We start from the raw sequence: 16379 nt of genomic DNA, 5'->3' as shown, positions 1-16379 counted from the left end.
TATCTTTTTCTTGAGCCTAGGTATATTGTAATTACTTTCGTTAGATATCAATATTATTATTATTATTTTATTAAGTGGGTACCTACCAAGGTAGATTCGTACAAGCTTAACGGTTAAGGCCTAACCGTTAAGCCTAAACCCATGTTGTGGTTCTCGAGATAGAGCGATCAGTGTGTGAACTATGAAATGTGAACTGTGAATGAGTTCTTGTTCTTATAATATAAGATTAAGTGGGTACCAAGGTAGATTCGTACAAGCTTAACGGTTAAGGCCTAACCGTTAAGCCTTAACCAACCTTTAGGGCTGTTTGTCCCTACCCCTAAGCATCAGAGTGGGCTTTTCGTATAGGGTACCAAGGTAAATAGAGCTCCCAGGAAATGGGAAACGAAATTGTGATTTTTATTACAAGTAGCCGTTTTCAGGTAGTTGTAGGGGGACAACTACAAATATATTTTATAAAATTGAATTTATTTTGACAGGTAAGAAATTCAAGTAGGTATATCCAGTGCCTCCCCGTTTTCGTTTCATCTTCATTTTGTTCTCAGGTTAGTCGTTGCGGAGCTCGGATGTTGCAACATGAGAAATTAATCTTGTACCTATCCGGTTTTGAAAAGCTTCACAATGTGGGATACAAAATTACAAAGGATTTGTAACGACCTGGGATGGCTGGTTTTACAAAGGGGTGCAGACAAGGGATCCTGTTTGTCGATGGGAAATCTCTATGCCAGAAAAAAGATTCACAATGTGGGATACAAAATTACAAAGGATTTGTAACGACCTGGGATGGCTGGTTTACAAAGGGGTGCAGACAAGGGATCCTGTTTGTCGATGGGAAATCTCTATGCCAGAAAAGAAAAGAAGAAAAGAAGCTTGAATCTTGAATTAGTAATAGAATAAATAACTTCATGTAGGATAATGTAGCTACTCTGCACCAGCTCTGATAAATAAATAATAATGAATCTCCAGATAGTACGTTTATTTAAACTTTAGAATCTACTTAGTTTGTAGATAGGTACATATTCCGTAATCGCTTTCAAAAATACCAGCATGCAGGTACGTTTCTTCCCTACTTTATTATTTTTACACTATTGTTATTTTTTATTATTAAATTATTTCTTTAATTTTCAATAATTTAATCGAGGTAAAATAATGGTGAATAATGAAGTCTTTATTAACCACGCAGGAATGTGAAGCAGTAAAATACATAAAATAAAAATATATAATTATAAACCGTAGGTAACAAATTAACTTTTTTTTACATTTGGCTGCACTGATTAATTAACTACAGGTTCAACAACTGTAAAAATTGCATCGAATTTCCACAGTAGCCGTTGCGAATTACAAAACCCGACCAAGTTGTATTTTTCCAAGGTATTATTTTAATTATTTATTTTAAATTGTTACCTATTGTTATTAGACAGTTAGACACTAGACAGCCAGGGTAAAATTATTATTAAATTAGGATTAGGTATTCCGAGAGGTGCGCGAATGTCAAAAGTTCGAACCAACCCGGCCTAACTTGTATAGGTACCTACTACCACAAAATATAGTTAGATGTTATAAGGTATTTTACCACATATTTTAACAAGTAAAGGCTTAGGTATTTCTTGAATATTTGTATTTATATTATAATTTTAATTTATAGTTATTGTATAATATTTATTGTGTTTTCCTATTTTATTTATACACTCGCAACTTATACATGGTTATTTACATAGTTTGAAATAACCAAGGGCACAGGGGTTGCCAACCGTCGATCGCGAGCGACCGGTAGCTCGAGTGAGGTATTCTGGTAGCTCGCGGGTAGCTTTTTTTTCCCGACTACCTCACCAAGGGTCTCCTAGTCACCTGAGTAACTCCGTCTGACAGACCGTGGAACTCCCAGAGAGACCTGTCAGACCGTGGTCTGAGCGTGAGTGGTGTGTCCAAACATAATCGAATGGCCGTCGATCGACGAAGTGAATCTATGTTGTCGAGGCAGTGTGGACGGTTCAGTCGACATCGATCGATGGCCGGTCGACTATGTGTGGACACACCTATAGGTTTTATTTTTACTATTCTTAATTTACACACGTCCACCTACAGGCCAATACCTACAATATAATTTCCTACCAAGATTAGGTTCTTGGTTAGATACTTATTTAATTAGGTAGTTTAATTTAAATAAATACAACACCTGTCCCACTTAGGCTACCACAATCTCAACATCTGCTCAACGTCCTCCAATTCCCTCACATTTCACAATGTTTACCCAACTAACCAACAACCGATTCATTGGTGGGGACCAAATTTCAAGTAATTTTTTTGCTAGGCAAATACCTACTCTAATGAGTGTAATGAAAATAAGTTGTATTTAATTGATCAGGATCTCATCGTATCGGCCTTAAAAAATATAGCGTGCTCGCCTTGTAAGTGCTTGGTCGCGGGTTCGATTCCCGCCCGGCTCTGTCCTATCTTCCTCTCTTTGGGATGAGAATACCTTCGTTATCACAGTTCCTTTCAAAACTACCAACACCTAGGTAATCTGAATACACCCACGAACAAGATGTCCTGATTTAACCCATAAGCTCCCAGTGGTACCATATCGTGCCAGCAGAAAATTATCCATAGCTCCATAGGGGTGTAAGTTTTTACTTGGATATTTCATAGGTAGCGAATGCCATAGGTACCTACCTAACATCCCCCGCCTTGATCAAACTTTATTTTCTCCTTTCTTTTCCCCCGAATTTTCCCGTGTTCAGACGGGGTCGGCGTTTTTCGTCAGCCTCTCAGTCAGCCTTAGCCTAGCTAGGGTGATTCCTTTCTCCTTTTTATTGGTAAATAAAGTTCGCTTGAACTGTTGATACTTTCATCTCCCTAATAGTTAGCGTGGGGGATTCCACTGGTTCCTATCTTCAAAGTGGCGAAGACACCGACTGGTGCGCGTACGTAGGTTGTGATTGGTGTCAATATTCGTCCGTTTTCCGCTGCAATATTGCACTTTTCCCGGCCTACGTATGTGTCACTTGCTCACCAAATGATTGCTCGAAGTATGGCCCAAAGGACATCCACCTCGAAGGCTCTCGAAGAGCAACCCAAAGGACATCCAACTCGAGATCAACCAATGGATGAATAGTTGTGAGTGGTGCTATAATCACGACTCTACCTGAAATTGTAGGCCTGCTACCTTAAGGTTCATCAAGCCATCCTCTACGATTCTACGGACCAAGGTGAACTAAAAGAAGGAGCAAAATTGGATCGTCACTGTCAACTGCTGTGCTGCTGAGGTTTTTCGATGACGGGATTTTACCCTCCATTGGACGACAAGCTATCCGGATTCTTCACATTAACCCTCACCCAGCCTGAGTGGAGCTGGGGAAGCCAGCAGCTCGCGATTGCCTTGGTGTTAACCCATCAGGATACCAACCACGCGCAACTTCAGTATCCTTGAGGAGGTTCATTCAACGTGCTGTCGCCGATGACGGCAATTAACATCCTATAGACACATTGGTGACCCGGCGGCTCGGCAGGCGCGGAAATCCCAAATTTGAACCTAAAGGACTATTCCATTCTCTCCTCAAAGTTCCTTATTCTAGAATCTCCACCCCGTTATGGGACGGACAGGAAGAAGTGATACAGATTAGGTCGTGGGGCTGCAATTTGTAGTATGTTTTCGGTCTCATATTGCACTTGTCCCCGGCCTGCTGACACTAACATGACTTGAATCGACTTTTTTTTTTTTTCCTTTAAAGTTAAAGCGCTGAACTCTATTTTATTATTATTATTGTTTTTACTTCAGTAGCAAAGCAAGTACCACCTACAGAGATAAGGCGAAGGAATGACGTACACAAAGAACCACCAACTAACGGGCTGAATCTGACCGCGGTCTGTCGGATGGTCTGAACGTGTCTGGCGGAGAAAACTCGAGACCGTGGTCTCTCAGACGTTCTGGCAGACCTAGGTTTATAGATTTTTCACATAAATCAATGTCCTGCTTTAGAAACGAAAATTTCGCGTTAAGCTTCATTGTCAGTTTTACGTATGTTCTACCCATCATCCTGGGGGTTCTCTTTGTCTCCCTTAGGAATTCATTTAGGATCGGAAGAAAAAATCGTTCACGGTACCGAAGAAAAAGTTTTTGATTCTTTGACAACAATAATGTAACAAATCTCTCTCGACATGGACAGATAGGAACCTAAACCTACCTAGGTATTGGTATTGATGGTGTTGATGAAATTGTATTGATTGCTATTGATCTTGGATTTTCATTGTCAATAAATCCCTTTTGTTCATGTTTCAATTTAAAATCAGGTAAGGCAGTAAGATTTTTCAGTTTACACCTATACCTGATCGTCTTTATCATGTTTTTTTTTTCTTTCACGGTCACAAAAACAGAACAATTACAAAATCTCGTTTCCTTCTTTTTTTTTCTTATTTGCATGTGTGACGTTTCTTTGTACCCTGTTCCCATTCAGGTTGAGTGTTTCCCATAGTAAAATTTCCAATAATGTACCGTTACTCGGGATACATGCTATGACCCTTATTGATTTTAATATTTATTTAAATTTGAAGGATTTTCAACAATAAAGTATTCAGGTTGAGTGTTTCCCATAGTAAAATTTCCAATAATGTACCGTTACTCGGGATACATCCTATGACCCTTATTGATTTTAATATTTATTTAAATCTGAAGGATTTTCAACAATAAAGTCCTACCTCTGAATTTAGTTTTTCAATGATTTCCATTCAATCCAGGATATTCCAACCCCACAATAAAGCCCTACCTCTGAATTTAGTTTCAATGATTTCCATTCAATCCAGGATATTCCAACCCAATGAATTTGTTTGAAATCCAAGGAGACATTCTTTGGTTACTTGGATTTGTTGTTTCTTCTAAAACAGGCTTGTCCAACCCGCGGCCCGCGAGCTCATTTTTGCGGCCCGCGAAGGCCCGCCTAAAAAAAATGAACGAAAATCACTCTACGTTTGTGTACCGAAGACGTCGAGCTCATTTTTGCGGCCCGCGAAGGCCCGCCTAAAAAAAATGAACGAAAATCACTCTACGTTTGTGTACCGAAGACGTGAATGTCGATATTCACGCACTTGTGTCACACAAGGAGCATCCATAAGGGAGTCGGGTATGTTCTCTAAACTGCAAATGAGGATGAAAATATGGTCAAAATTACATCAGAAACAAGGAACCGTTTACACTGATCAATTTAACACTCGTATCGTTATGTATGCACCGAACGACTAAAATCGCCCAATGTAATCGACCCTTGAAACCTCAGACATGAGGATTGAGAAATAACACCTTTTTTTACTTTCATAGAAAGCACTGATTTTTCTAAGTTTACAGGGGAAATTTTGATGGTCATGGTAGTGTGTTTCTAGTAATGAATGAGTAATGAAATGACGGTGACATACCCGGATATGAAAAATGCCTATGGGAGTTTTATTTGGTTTATGTGCATGTTGAAAGGTGAGAGTGCCATGCTACGGGTGCAGATTTCAAGTGAGAAATTGAAGTTGTGAAGGTAGAAACGGTCGATTTTGTGGTTGACAAGAAATAGAGATTGTCTCTACTATGAACGGTTTTTTTTTTTCTTTTCCAAGTGTATCAACAATAGATAGTATTAGCTATCGATGTTGTTATTATGCACCATTCCAAGTCCTGAATTCGTGAATTGTAATAATAAGATTAGGGTTAGTAAATTAATTCAGTCGATAGTTTGTATTTTAAGTACAAGAAATCACATTTTTTTTACCATTAACCTACAAAAAAAGCGCTATTTTTTTATGAAAAGAATGAAATTTTCGAAGGTAGGTACATTTTTTTTTCAGTCAGATTGAACAGTGTACAAATCTACCTTCACCACTTCTAATGCATATCATCTATACAAATAGTAATAGTTATTGTTCCTAGGTTTTACCGGGGGGTATAAAAGGCAAGAGACATGTGTGATCTGTTATTGGCCTTCCATTTCAAATTTAAAGCTTGGACAGAAACAATTGAATATTCTTTTTTTATGACTTTGCTAGAGGGAACTGTAAATGCTAATAAGGTCTTATCATCTCAAAAGCGAAGAAGGAAGACAGGATATAGAAAGCCGGCCGTTCGAACCTCATCTGTTTACTTAGCATGTGATTGAAGAATGAAGACTCGGTAACTTTGTGAAAGTCCATTTATTGGTTCTCTTAGTTCCAATATTTAAAGCTTAATATGAGTGATTGAAGAATGAAGACTCGGTAACTTTGTGAAAGTCCATTTATTGGTTCTCTTAGTTCCAATATTTAAAGCTTAATATGACTTGTCACCTTGTCAGGCTCTACCTCAGCAGTTGCTGATTTGGGGTCTTGGCCTTGAGCTTGGGCATATTTTTCAAATGGGAAGAACTTAAAAATACTTCATGTATAATGGTTATATTTATAGGTAGGATTACTCTTTGTATGGTTTTCTAAACTTATAAGTATGTATTCTATTGTGCCTTTAATGACCACCAAATAAAGGTTTATTTATTTATTTATGATTTGTCAGGCTCTAGCAGTTCCTTCTGATTAGACTGAAAAATTATTTACCCTAATCTAATCTACACAAAACGGTAGGATTACTCTTTGTATGTTTTTCTAAACTTATAAGTATGTATTGTATTGTGCCTTTAATGACCACCAAATAAAGGTTTATTTATGATTTGTCAGGCTCTAGCAGTTCCTTCTGATTAGACTGAAAAATTATTTACCCTTATCTACACAAAACTACATCTCCCACTAAACTTATGGCACAAATATTCTCAATTCCACTAAAAAAATGGTAACATCTTTTTCGTCAAGGCATTTTCAGCTAAATCCCCTTTCGTGGTGAGCTCTTCATTTCTAACGAAAGTCACAACTTTGGGTCAAGGTTTTATTTTTTGGGTCTTTGGGGTCACTAGGAAGCTATTCGCTAACTCATTTTGTGTTAATTTATTTCATTCTCCGGCATTTTATAAAAGGAAAGTAAGAAAGTCAAAAGTAGGGGCGTGATTTCCAAGTTGGAACAAGTTCCCATACATTGCGTAAATTTCTAACGAAAGTCACAACTTTGGGTCAAGGTTTTATTTTTTGGGTCTTTTGGGTCACTAGGAAGCTATTCGCTAACTCATTTTGTGTTAATTTATTTCATTCTCCGGCATTTTATAAAAGAAAAGTAAGAAAGTAAAAAGTGGGGGCGTGATTTCCAAGTTGGAACAAGTTCCCATACATTGCGTAAAAAGCTAATACCTAAGGGGGAATGGTGCAAGATTTTCGTTTTCGATCAAAAAAGGGGAGCCAGTTTACGAATCACACATATCTCTCGAACCACAGACGGGGACAAAAAACAATGCAACGCCGCGCCGCCACGATTTCCTAATGAAAAACAGAAAAGTGAAGAAGAGACAAGAGAGGTTCAACATAAAAAACACAGATTTCCTAAAAGATGAAGGGGGAAGGAAGCTTTCTTTTGGTCAAAGTGACGAAAATATAGAGATAACGCTGTAAATATTTCCTGGGAGAACTTATTGGAGAAAACGCCGGTCCACTGTCAGCAAATCAACATTAAATTAAATTGATGAAATTTATAAAGTTCTTCAAAGGAAACAGGATTCCCAATTTCTTAGCTTTTTAAATGGAAAAAAACCTTCCCAAGTTCCTTCCCAATTTCTAAAAAAAAAAGAAAGAAATGACCCGATTACATTGCTCTCCTTCCTATAGAATAAGGAAAGAAAAAAAAGTTACCACATTAAAAAAAAAAAGTGCAAGGGGAGGGAGAGGGCGGAAGGACACAGCGTTGCAAGATTTCTACAAAAAATCACGGACTGAACAAACCGTCAGCGGCCTCTCTACAGGCCGGCCAGAATAATCCGCGGGTCTTCAACAGCGGCCTTGATTTTACGCAGGAACAGCACGGCCTCACGGCCATCAATCAGCCGATGGTCATAGGTCAGGGCCACGTACATCATGGGCTTGACGACAACTTGTCCCTTGATGGCCACAGGCCGCTCGAATGTGCCATGCATACCCAGGATGGCACTCTGCGGGGGGTTGATGATGGGTGTTCCCAGGAGAGACCCGAACACGCCGCCGTTGGAGATGGTGAAGGTACCGCCGTCCGAATCCTCGATAGCCAGATTCCCTGCGAGGAGATAGAAACCAAATCATTTATTAAATAATTATTAATTGAGTATACAATTTAATCAGTCGTTATGTCTACAGTTCAGTCGATCGTAGCATGCCCATCCCGTAGTATGCCTCTCATAAGATGGGCGAGAAGAGACACAATACTTCCCATTTAGGTGCTCGGTCAACACGAGAACACCAGAAAGTAACCCGTTGAAATATTTGCAATCAAAAAACGAGTGCAATTTTTTTTGTCGATGGTGGGATTCGAACCCGGGACCTTCTGCATGGCAAGTAAGCACGTTACCACTGGGCGAAAGAGAAGAAATGTATAGCCTTGATAAAAAAAGTAAAAATTCTAACAAAACGTTTGGTTGAGATGGTTGCTGCGCTTGGCGGTATTTTGACCGCTTTTGGAGATTTCGACCGTTTTTTGGCGGTTTTCAGCTTTAATGACTAAACGGTTAGAGATTTTGTAAAAGTTACAATAGAAGAAAACCCCAATAAGCATCTTTCAATAGGATAAGGAAAGTCGTGTGATGTTCACACCAGATTTTTGTGAAGGAGTATTCGTTTTCCATAAAACACAATAGGTATTTAAAATGGGTAGGTATTTTAATAGGTATTTAAAATGGACCTTCACTAAGTTAGAGTCTTCAATCATGTTTTTTAATTTATAATAAGTAGTTGGAAAAAAAATCTTATCTAAATGAAGTGAAATTTGATTTAGATTAATTCGCTTGTAACCATTGTTCGAATAGGACTGAAAAGTCCCTTTAGCCCAGCACTAGGCTATCACTATTATTGTAGTCAAATTTTCAAACAAGAAAATCCCTTTACGTTCTTCTTAGTTGAAGACTTGGCCTTGTTCTAACTAAATATACCGGTAAGAATAACACATAGGATGTCTGATATAAACCTAACCAAAAACCACCAACCTCAGTGGTGGTACAGTGGTTAACGCGTTGGACTTTGGATCTGGAGTTTGGTGGTTTGAGTCCAAGTCAAGTCATAAAATTTATCTAGGTGTAATAATTGGGGAACGAGTCAACTCCCATGGCGTAGTGGTCTCTGCGCTCGCCTTGCACGCGGGAGACCCGGGTTCGATTCGCGGCGGGGTCAAAAAAAAATTGTATCATGCAAATGATTGATTCCGTGACTGTCACTCAGCCTCATGAGAAAAATGAGTAGCTATGTAATATATTTAGATGCGCATAGCGACCGGTGCCAGCATGATAGGTAAAAATTGAAGTATACTCAACACAATTAAAAATGTGCAGTTGTTAACGCGTTGGACTTTGGATCTGGAGTTTGGTGGTTTGAGTCCAAGTCAAGTCATAAAATTTATCTAGGTGTAATAATTGGGGAACGAGTCAACTCCCATGGCGTAGTGGTCTCTGCGCTCGCCTTGCACACGGAAGACCCGGGTTCGATTCCCGGCGGGGTCAAAAAAAATTGTATCATGCAAATGATTGATTCCGTGACTGTCACTCAGCCTCATGAGAAAAATGAGTAGCTATGTAATATATTTAGATGCGCATAGCGACCGGTGCCAGCATGATAGGTAAAAATTGAAGTATACTCAACACAATTAAAAATCCCTTTAAACCTAACCAATAACCGCTATAAAATTTCATGCCTTGGCTGGGATTGAACCAGCACACTCCTGACTACACTTACCTGGGCATGACGGATGGCCGCTACCGGGATGTTAGACGGGGGAGGAGGGGGGGCACTCGGTCTAGGAGCAGAGGGTGGGGGCGGAGGGGGAGGAGTAGCAGAGGGAGGCTAAAAAAAAAAAAAAAAAAAAAAAAAAAAAAAAAAAAAAAAAAAAATTTTTATCCAAAAAAAAAAAAAAAATTTTTTTAAAAAAAAAAAAAAAAAAAAAAAAAAAAAGAAAGAAAAAATCGAGAATTTATTAGAGTTAAAGCGAGCATTTTCACAACTTTTTGTAGATAATACACAGCATGACTGAGTGCTTCATTTGCAATCAACTTCCATTTTCAATAATTTTTTTTTACACAGGTAATTCCGCCACTGGTCGCTACTCCATTAAAGTAGCTACTCAATTACGAGGCTGAGTGCACCCCGAACACCGAGCACAAAGCCAAAAAACAACTTCGATCCCGTCAGAAATCGAACCCGGGACCTCCGGCATGCAAGCCTAGTGTGATACACACTCGGCCACGGAGGTTGCTAACAGACAGAAGAAAGAAAGCTCAATGGTTTATTTTTTTTTTTTTTTTCTTACATATTTTTGAGAGTTCATTGCAATGGGCAGTACATTATTTAGACTTACTTTATCATGGACACTCGTTGCTGTGTTGGGCTTCAATAGGTAGAGAAACGAGGGTCCAAGATGAAGTAACTCTAAAGGTGGCTTTACATGCTCAAGCCATTTGCACAAACTGCTGATTGGCACAAGTGAACCGTAGCTAGTTGTATCGTCATTGTTGGATTTATTCCAAAGCAGCAATGGTGAGCTCAATATCAGCAAAGTTCATAGCCTCCACATTACGAATAACAGGGACCACGAGACCTTTAGGTGTAGCCACGGCAACCTGGAATAGATCAAGTACAACAATGAGAATTTCAAACAATCAAATCATGTTAGTAGCCTCCGTGGCCGAGTGGGTATCACACTAGGCTTGCACTCCGGAGGTCCCGAGTTCAATTCCCGGCCGGGTCGAAGTTTTTTTTCGGCTCTGTACTTGGAGTTCGGGGTGCACACTGGATTTATTAAATAGGTTCTATGAAGGGATTTCTCACTAACCTGTGGGTTTGATCTTGAACAGCTGCTGTCCAGCTTTCACAGTAGCTCCATCTTCTACAAATCTCTCCTCGATTATTCCATTGCACGGGGCAGGCACAGGCATAGAGGTCTGAAAATTTTGCGATTTCAGTAGGTATTTAGATTTATTTTTCAGTATACGTAAATGCATAGATTAAAAATTAAAAAGACAATGGAGGTTCAACTATCAACAAATGTTTGGTGAGCTTTCGAGAATACTCAGATACTCATCATCAGACCGAAATCGCGAAAGGTGTTGGTCCAACCAAATGTCAAGTAAGTATTCTTTAAGTGTAAAACGTGTTTGCCAAATTTCACTCACATGGAAAAAGGCCCCCAAAGGTACACCCAAATGTCAAATGAGTATCCTTTATGTCTTTGCCAAAGCGCATTAAAATGGGTCCAACCGTTGCATTGGGAGTTGTGACAGATCAAAAAATTTGAATTTAATGAATAGTAAGAGTCCTTTCACACATGACAATACTGTTATCGGACAACAAAGTTGTCTCAAGGGAAACGGAACTCGATAATGGCGCTGGAATTGGAAGAGAAATTCAGCATGAAAAACCTATTAAAAGGAGGAATTTTAATTGTGTTGAGCATAACTGCTTGTCACACATGTCGTTCCCTGCTTTATGCACTACGCTAAATTTCATCACCCGACTAGGACTTGAACCACCAATCTCCAGATCCAAAGTCCACCGTGCTAACCACTACACCACTAAGGTTGGTTGAAAAAAATCTATAAAAATCTGGTGTGAACATCACACGACTTTCCTTATCCTATTGAATGGTACTTATTTGGATGTTCTGTTGTTACATTTACAATATCTCTAACCGATTGGTCAGTATAGCTGAAAACCGCCAAAAAGCGGCCGAAATCAGCCAAAACCCGGTCGAAACCCGCCAAAAAGCGGTCAAAATACCGCCAAATGCAGCACCTATTTTAACCAAACGTTTTGTGTAGCATCCTTGTCACATTTGTGAACTACATACCAAATTTCAAGTCTTCCTCAACCAAACGTTTTGTGTTGCATTCTTGTCACATTTGTGAACTACATACCAAATTTCAAGTCTCTAGCTTATACCTCGCAGCACCTATCTCAACCAAACGTTTTGAGTTGCATCCTTGTCACATTTGTAAACTCCATACTAAATTTCAAGTCTCTAGCTCATACCGTCTGCCGAGATATTGTTAAATTACACCGAAAACCGCCAAAAAGCGGTAAAATGCCGCCAAGCGTTGCACCGGTCTTAACCAAAGGTTTCGTTTCGCATCCTTGTCACATTTGAAAGACACATACCAAATTTCAATTCTCTAGCTCTTACCGTTCTCGAGATATTTTGTTTACAGACAGACACACACACGGACCAATGGCTGAAACTTTGGATTTAGGCTCTAGGGACCTCAAAACTCGTTTTGGCACTAAAATCTGACCATCGAAAATTTGACCCGATTACATTACTTTCCTTCCTATACGATAAGGAAAGTAAAAACGTGAAAAATCTATTAAAAAGTTAGGTGGAGTCACACATAAATGAAATTTGTGCCCACAGATCACATTAAAACCCAGTTGGGAAAACCTCACCTCATATCGATCTCGTTGAATGTGGTAAGCATAGCGTTCACGTTCTGCGCTTCCTTGAGACGTTGCGCTATTCTCTGTCGCATGCGATTCATTTTAACCCTCTGCTCACTGCGCGTGCCGGAAATCTCCTTGGTAGGATCTGCCGGGGGCAACTTGACCGTGGCAGCTTCGATGGCCTGCAAGGAAAGGGTTAATTTATAATAGTCGAAATTTATAATAGTTGAAATTATGGAAAACGCAATATCTCGGGAACGGTATGAGCTAGAGACTTGAAATTTGGTATGTAGTTCACAAATGTGACAAGGATGCAACACAAAACGTTTAGTTGAGATGGTTGCTGCGATTGGCGGTATTTTGACCGCTTTTGGAGATTTCGACCGTTGCGATTCATTTTAACCCTCTGCTCACTGCGCGTGCCGGAAATCTCCTTGGTAGGATCTGCCGGGGGCAACTTGACCGTGGCAGCTTCTATGGCCTGCAAGGAAAGGGTTAATTTTTAATAGTCGAAATTTATAATAGTTTATAAAAGTTGAAATTTATAGGCGATTAATTTATAATAACGTTGGGTTGTATGGAAAACGAACACTAGTTTTTTTTTTTTTTTTTTTTTTTTTTAATAATCCATCAGGCAGTCAGCCTCTGCAAGACACATTATAAAACCATTAGTATACTACATTGTGCTGTTATCATAACTTACATAATGCACAGGAGAATCTGAAGTTTCTGAGCTGGGTTTTGGTGAGGGTTTGAACTTGTTTGCTGCATAGTTTCTGTCCTAGTGAATTTGATGCTAAAATGACAAGTCGGGCATTTGATTTTCCTGGGGAAAGAAATATGCACATTAAATCAAATGTTGTGACTCTTATGAGATATAGAATAAAAATAACATTTTAATGTTATAAATACAAGTACTTTATTTAAACTGTCAGCTTTGAACAAGTGGTCCTAATATGAGTATGCTAAAATGTAAAATTTTATTAAGTATAGTAATTTATGAGAAAAATAAATAAAATAAAATAGTTGGACCCTGTATGTTAGGATTCCATTAATGAAACAAAATTGATAAGAACTGTAAACCTGTGCCATAGTCTAATGCAATGTTATCAGATATAAATGAACCATGGAGTCATTTCAATTTCCTTCTTAGAAGACAATCAATTAAGTCAATTAACCTGAATCAAAATGATAGTAATTACTCTCATTTTATTGGTTTACTGACTTGTAAGTTGATTGCAAATGACATTTTTTTTTGTTAGCATTTTATTGCTATTTTTATTTTGTGGCTTTGAAAGAACTGCTACATTAGGCACAGATAAACAAAGTAGGTACTATGGTATATTTTTATAAAAATTGAATTTTCGACCTTTTACAGTTATTATTTCGGAGTTTTGACCTCAGATTTGGATTTTTCCCAACTTTTTACATAGGAACCGACCATTTATTTATAATTTTTACCCATTTGCAACTCCTCCATTAAGAAACTTTTAAAATTAAACCTATTACCTTCCCATCGTTCCCGAAATTTCAATCAAGCCCAGGTATATTTGATACTTTTCTTGTACCTCCTTGTTTTCCATTCAACCCACTAGTTAAGCCTACTGCCAACTGGAAACATTTGTTTTCCAATTTTGAAAACAAAAATGTTTTGAATCTTGAGCAACTTTTAAAATTAAACCTATTACCTTCACATCGTTCCTGAAATTTCAATCAAGCCCAGGTATATGTGATACTTTTGATATAGAGTAGCTGAAAAGCCCCCTTTTTAAGCCTTCTTTCATAGACCTAATTTATCAAAATAATCCCATGCTCCTTTATCCTCAGGTCTGGATGTTCAAATTCAGGAGATCAAGGAGAGTGTCGAGTTGCCTCTCACTCATCCCGAGTACTACGAAGAGATGGGCATCAAGCCACCCAAGGGCGTGATCCTGTATGGACCGCCAGGCACAGGCAAAACTCTTCCCTTTAGCCCAGCACTAGGCTATCACTATTATTGTAGTCAAATTCTCAAACAAGAAAATCCCTTTACGTTCTTCTTAGTTGGAGACTTGGCCTTGATCTAACTAAATATAACGGTAAGAATAACACATAGGATGTCTGATATAAACCTAACCAAAATGGCCTTGATCTAACTAAATATACCGGTAAGAATAACACATAGGATGTCTGATATAAACCTAACCAAAAACCACCAACCTCAGTGGTGGTACAGTGGTGAACGCGTTGGACTTTGGATCTGGAGGTTAGTGGTTCGAGTCACAGTCAAGTCATAAATTTTATCTAGGTGTAATAATTGGGGAACGAGTCAACTCCCATGGCGTAGTGGTCTCTGCGCTCGCCTTGCACACGGAAGACCCGGGTTCGATTCCCGGCGGGGTCAAAAAAAATTGTATCATGCAAATGATTGATTCCGTGACTGTCACTCAGCCTCGTGAGAAAAATGAGTAGCTATGTAATATAGATGCGCATAGCGACCGGTGCCAGCATGATAGGTATAGGTAAACATTGAAGTATACTCAACACAATTAAAAAAACAAAACGTTTGGTTGAGATGGTTGCTGCGCTTGGCGGTATTTTGACCGCTTTTGGAGATTTCGACCGTTTTTTGGCGGTTTTCAGCTATATTGACTAAACGGTTAGAGATTTTGTAAAAGTTACAATAGAAGAACACCCAAATAAGCATCTTTCAATAGGATGAGGAAAGTCGTGTGATGTTCACACCAGATTTTTGTGAAGGAGTATTCGTTTTCCATAAAACACAATAGGTATTTAAAATGGGTAGGTATTTTAATAGGTATTTAAAATGGACCTTCACTAAGTTAGAGTCTTCAATCAAGTATTTTAATTTATAATAGGTAGTTGGAAAAAAAATCTAATCTAAATGAAGTGAAATTTGATTTAGATTAATTTGTAACCATTGTTCGAATAGGACTGAAAAGTCCCTTTAGCCCAGCACTAGGCTATCACTATTATTGTAGTCAAATTCTCAAACAAGAAAATCCCTTTACGTTCTTCTTAGTTGGAGACATGGCCTTGATCTAACTAAATATAACGGTAAGAATAACACATAGGATGTCTGATATAAACCTATCAATTACGAGGCTGAGTGCACCCCGAACACCGGGCACAAAGCCGAAAAAACTTCGACCTCGTCAGAAATCGAACCCGGAACCTTCGGCATGCAAGCCTAGTGTGATACTCACTCGACCACGGAGGTTGCTAACAGGTAGAAGAAAGAAAGCTCAATGGATTTTTTCTTTTTTTCTTACATATTTTTGAGAGTTCATTGCAATGGTCAGTACATTATTTAGACTTACTTTATCATGGACACTCGTTGCTGTGTTGGGCTTCAATAGGTAGAGAAACGAGGGTCCAAGATGAAGTAACTCTAAAGGTGGCTTTACATGCTCAAGCCATTTGCACAAACTGCTGATTGGCACAAGTGAACCGTAGCTAGTTGTATCGTCATTGTTGGATTTATTAAATAGGTTCTATGAAGGGATTTCTCACTAACCTGTGGGTTTGATCTTGAACAGCTGCTGTCCAGCTTTCACAGTAGCTCCATCTTCTACAAATCTCTCCTCGATTATTCCATTGCACGGGGCAGGCACAGGCATAGAGGTCTGAAAATTTTGCGATTTCAGTAGGTATTTAGATTTATTTTTCAGTATACGTAAATGCATAAATTAAAAATTAAAAAGACAATTGAGGTTCAACTATCAACAAAATGTTTGGTGAGCTTTCGAGAATACTCAGATTCTCATCATCAGACCAAAATCGCGGAAGGGCGCTGGAGTTGAAGTGAGATAATGAGAATCAGAGTATTCTCGAAAGCTCACCAAATATTTTGTTGATAGTTGAATAATAAAGAAGGTGAAATATCTCAC

General features: G+C 38.7%; 1 protein-coding gene across 1 annotated transcript; it reads right to left on the bottom strand.

Moving 5' to 3' along the window:
• Positions 1–7243: 7243 nt before the first annotated feature.
• Positions 7244–16175, bottom strand: LOC103514126 (dihydrolipoyllysine-residue succinyltransferase component of 2-oxoglutarate dehydrogenase complex, mitochondrial-like). The gene is made up of 8 exons (XM_026827172.1): positions 16007–16175; positions 13200–13315; positions 12893–12970; positions 12496–12671; positions 11425–11441; positions 10885–10997; positions 10587–10676; positions 7244–8153 (listed from the first exon to the last, which is right to left on the bottom strand). Exons 1-8 carry the CDS (start codon positions 16173–16175, stop codon positions 7839–7841), a joined length of 1074 nt encoding a protein of 357 aa, XP_026682973.1. The 3' UTR covers positions 7244–7838.
• Between the last annotated feature and the right edge of the window lie 204 nt (positions 16176–16379).

Source organism: Diaphorina citri, unplaced genomic scaffold, assembly GCF_000475195.1.
Source record: "Diaphorina citri unplaced genomic scaffold, Diaci psyllid genome assembly version 1.1 scaffold1085, whole genome shotgun sequence".
Lineage (NCBI taxonomy): Eukaryota > Metazoa > Arthropoda > Insecta > Hemiptera > Psyllidae > Diaphorina > Diaphorina citri.
Note: the sequence above shows the minus strand (reverse complement) of the source record. Positions and strands in the feature narration are given on the sequence as shown.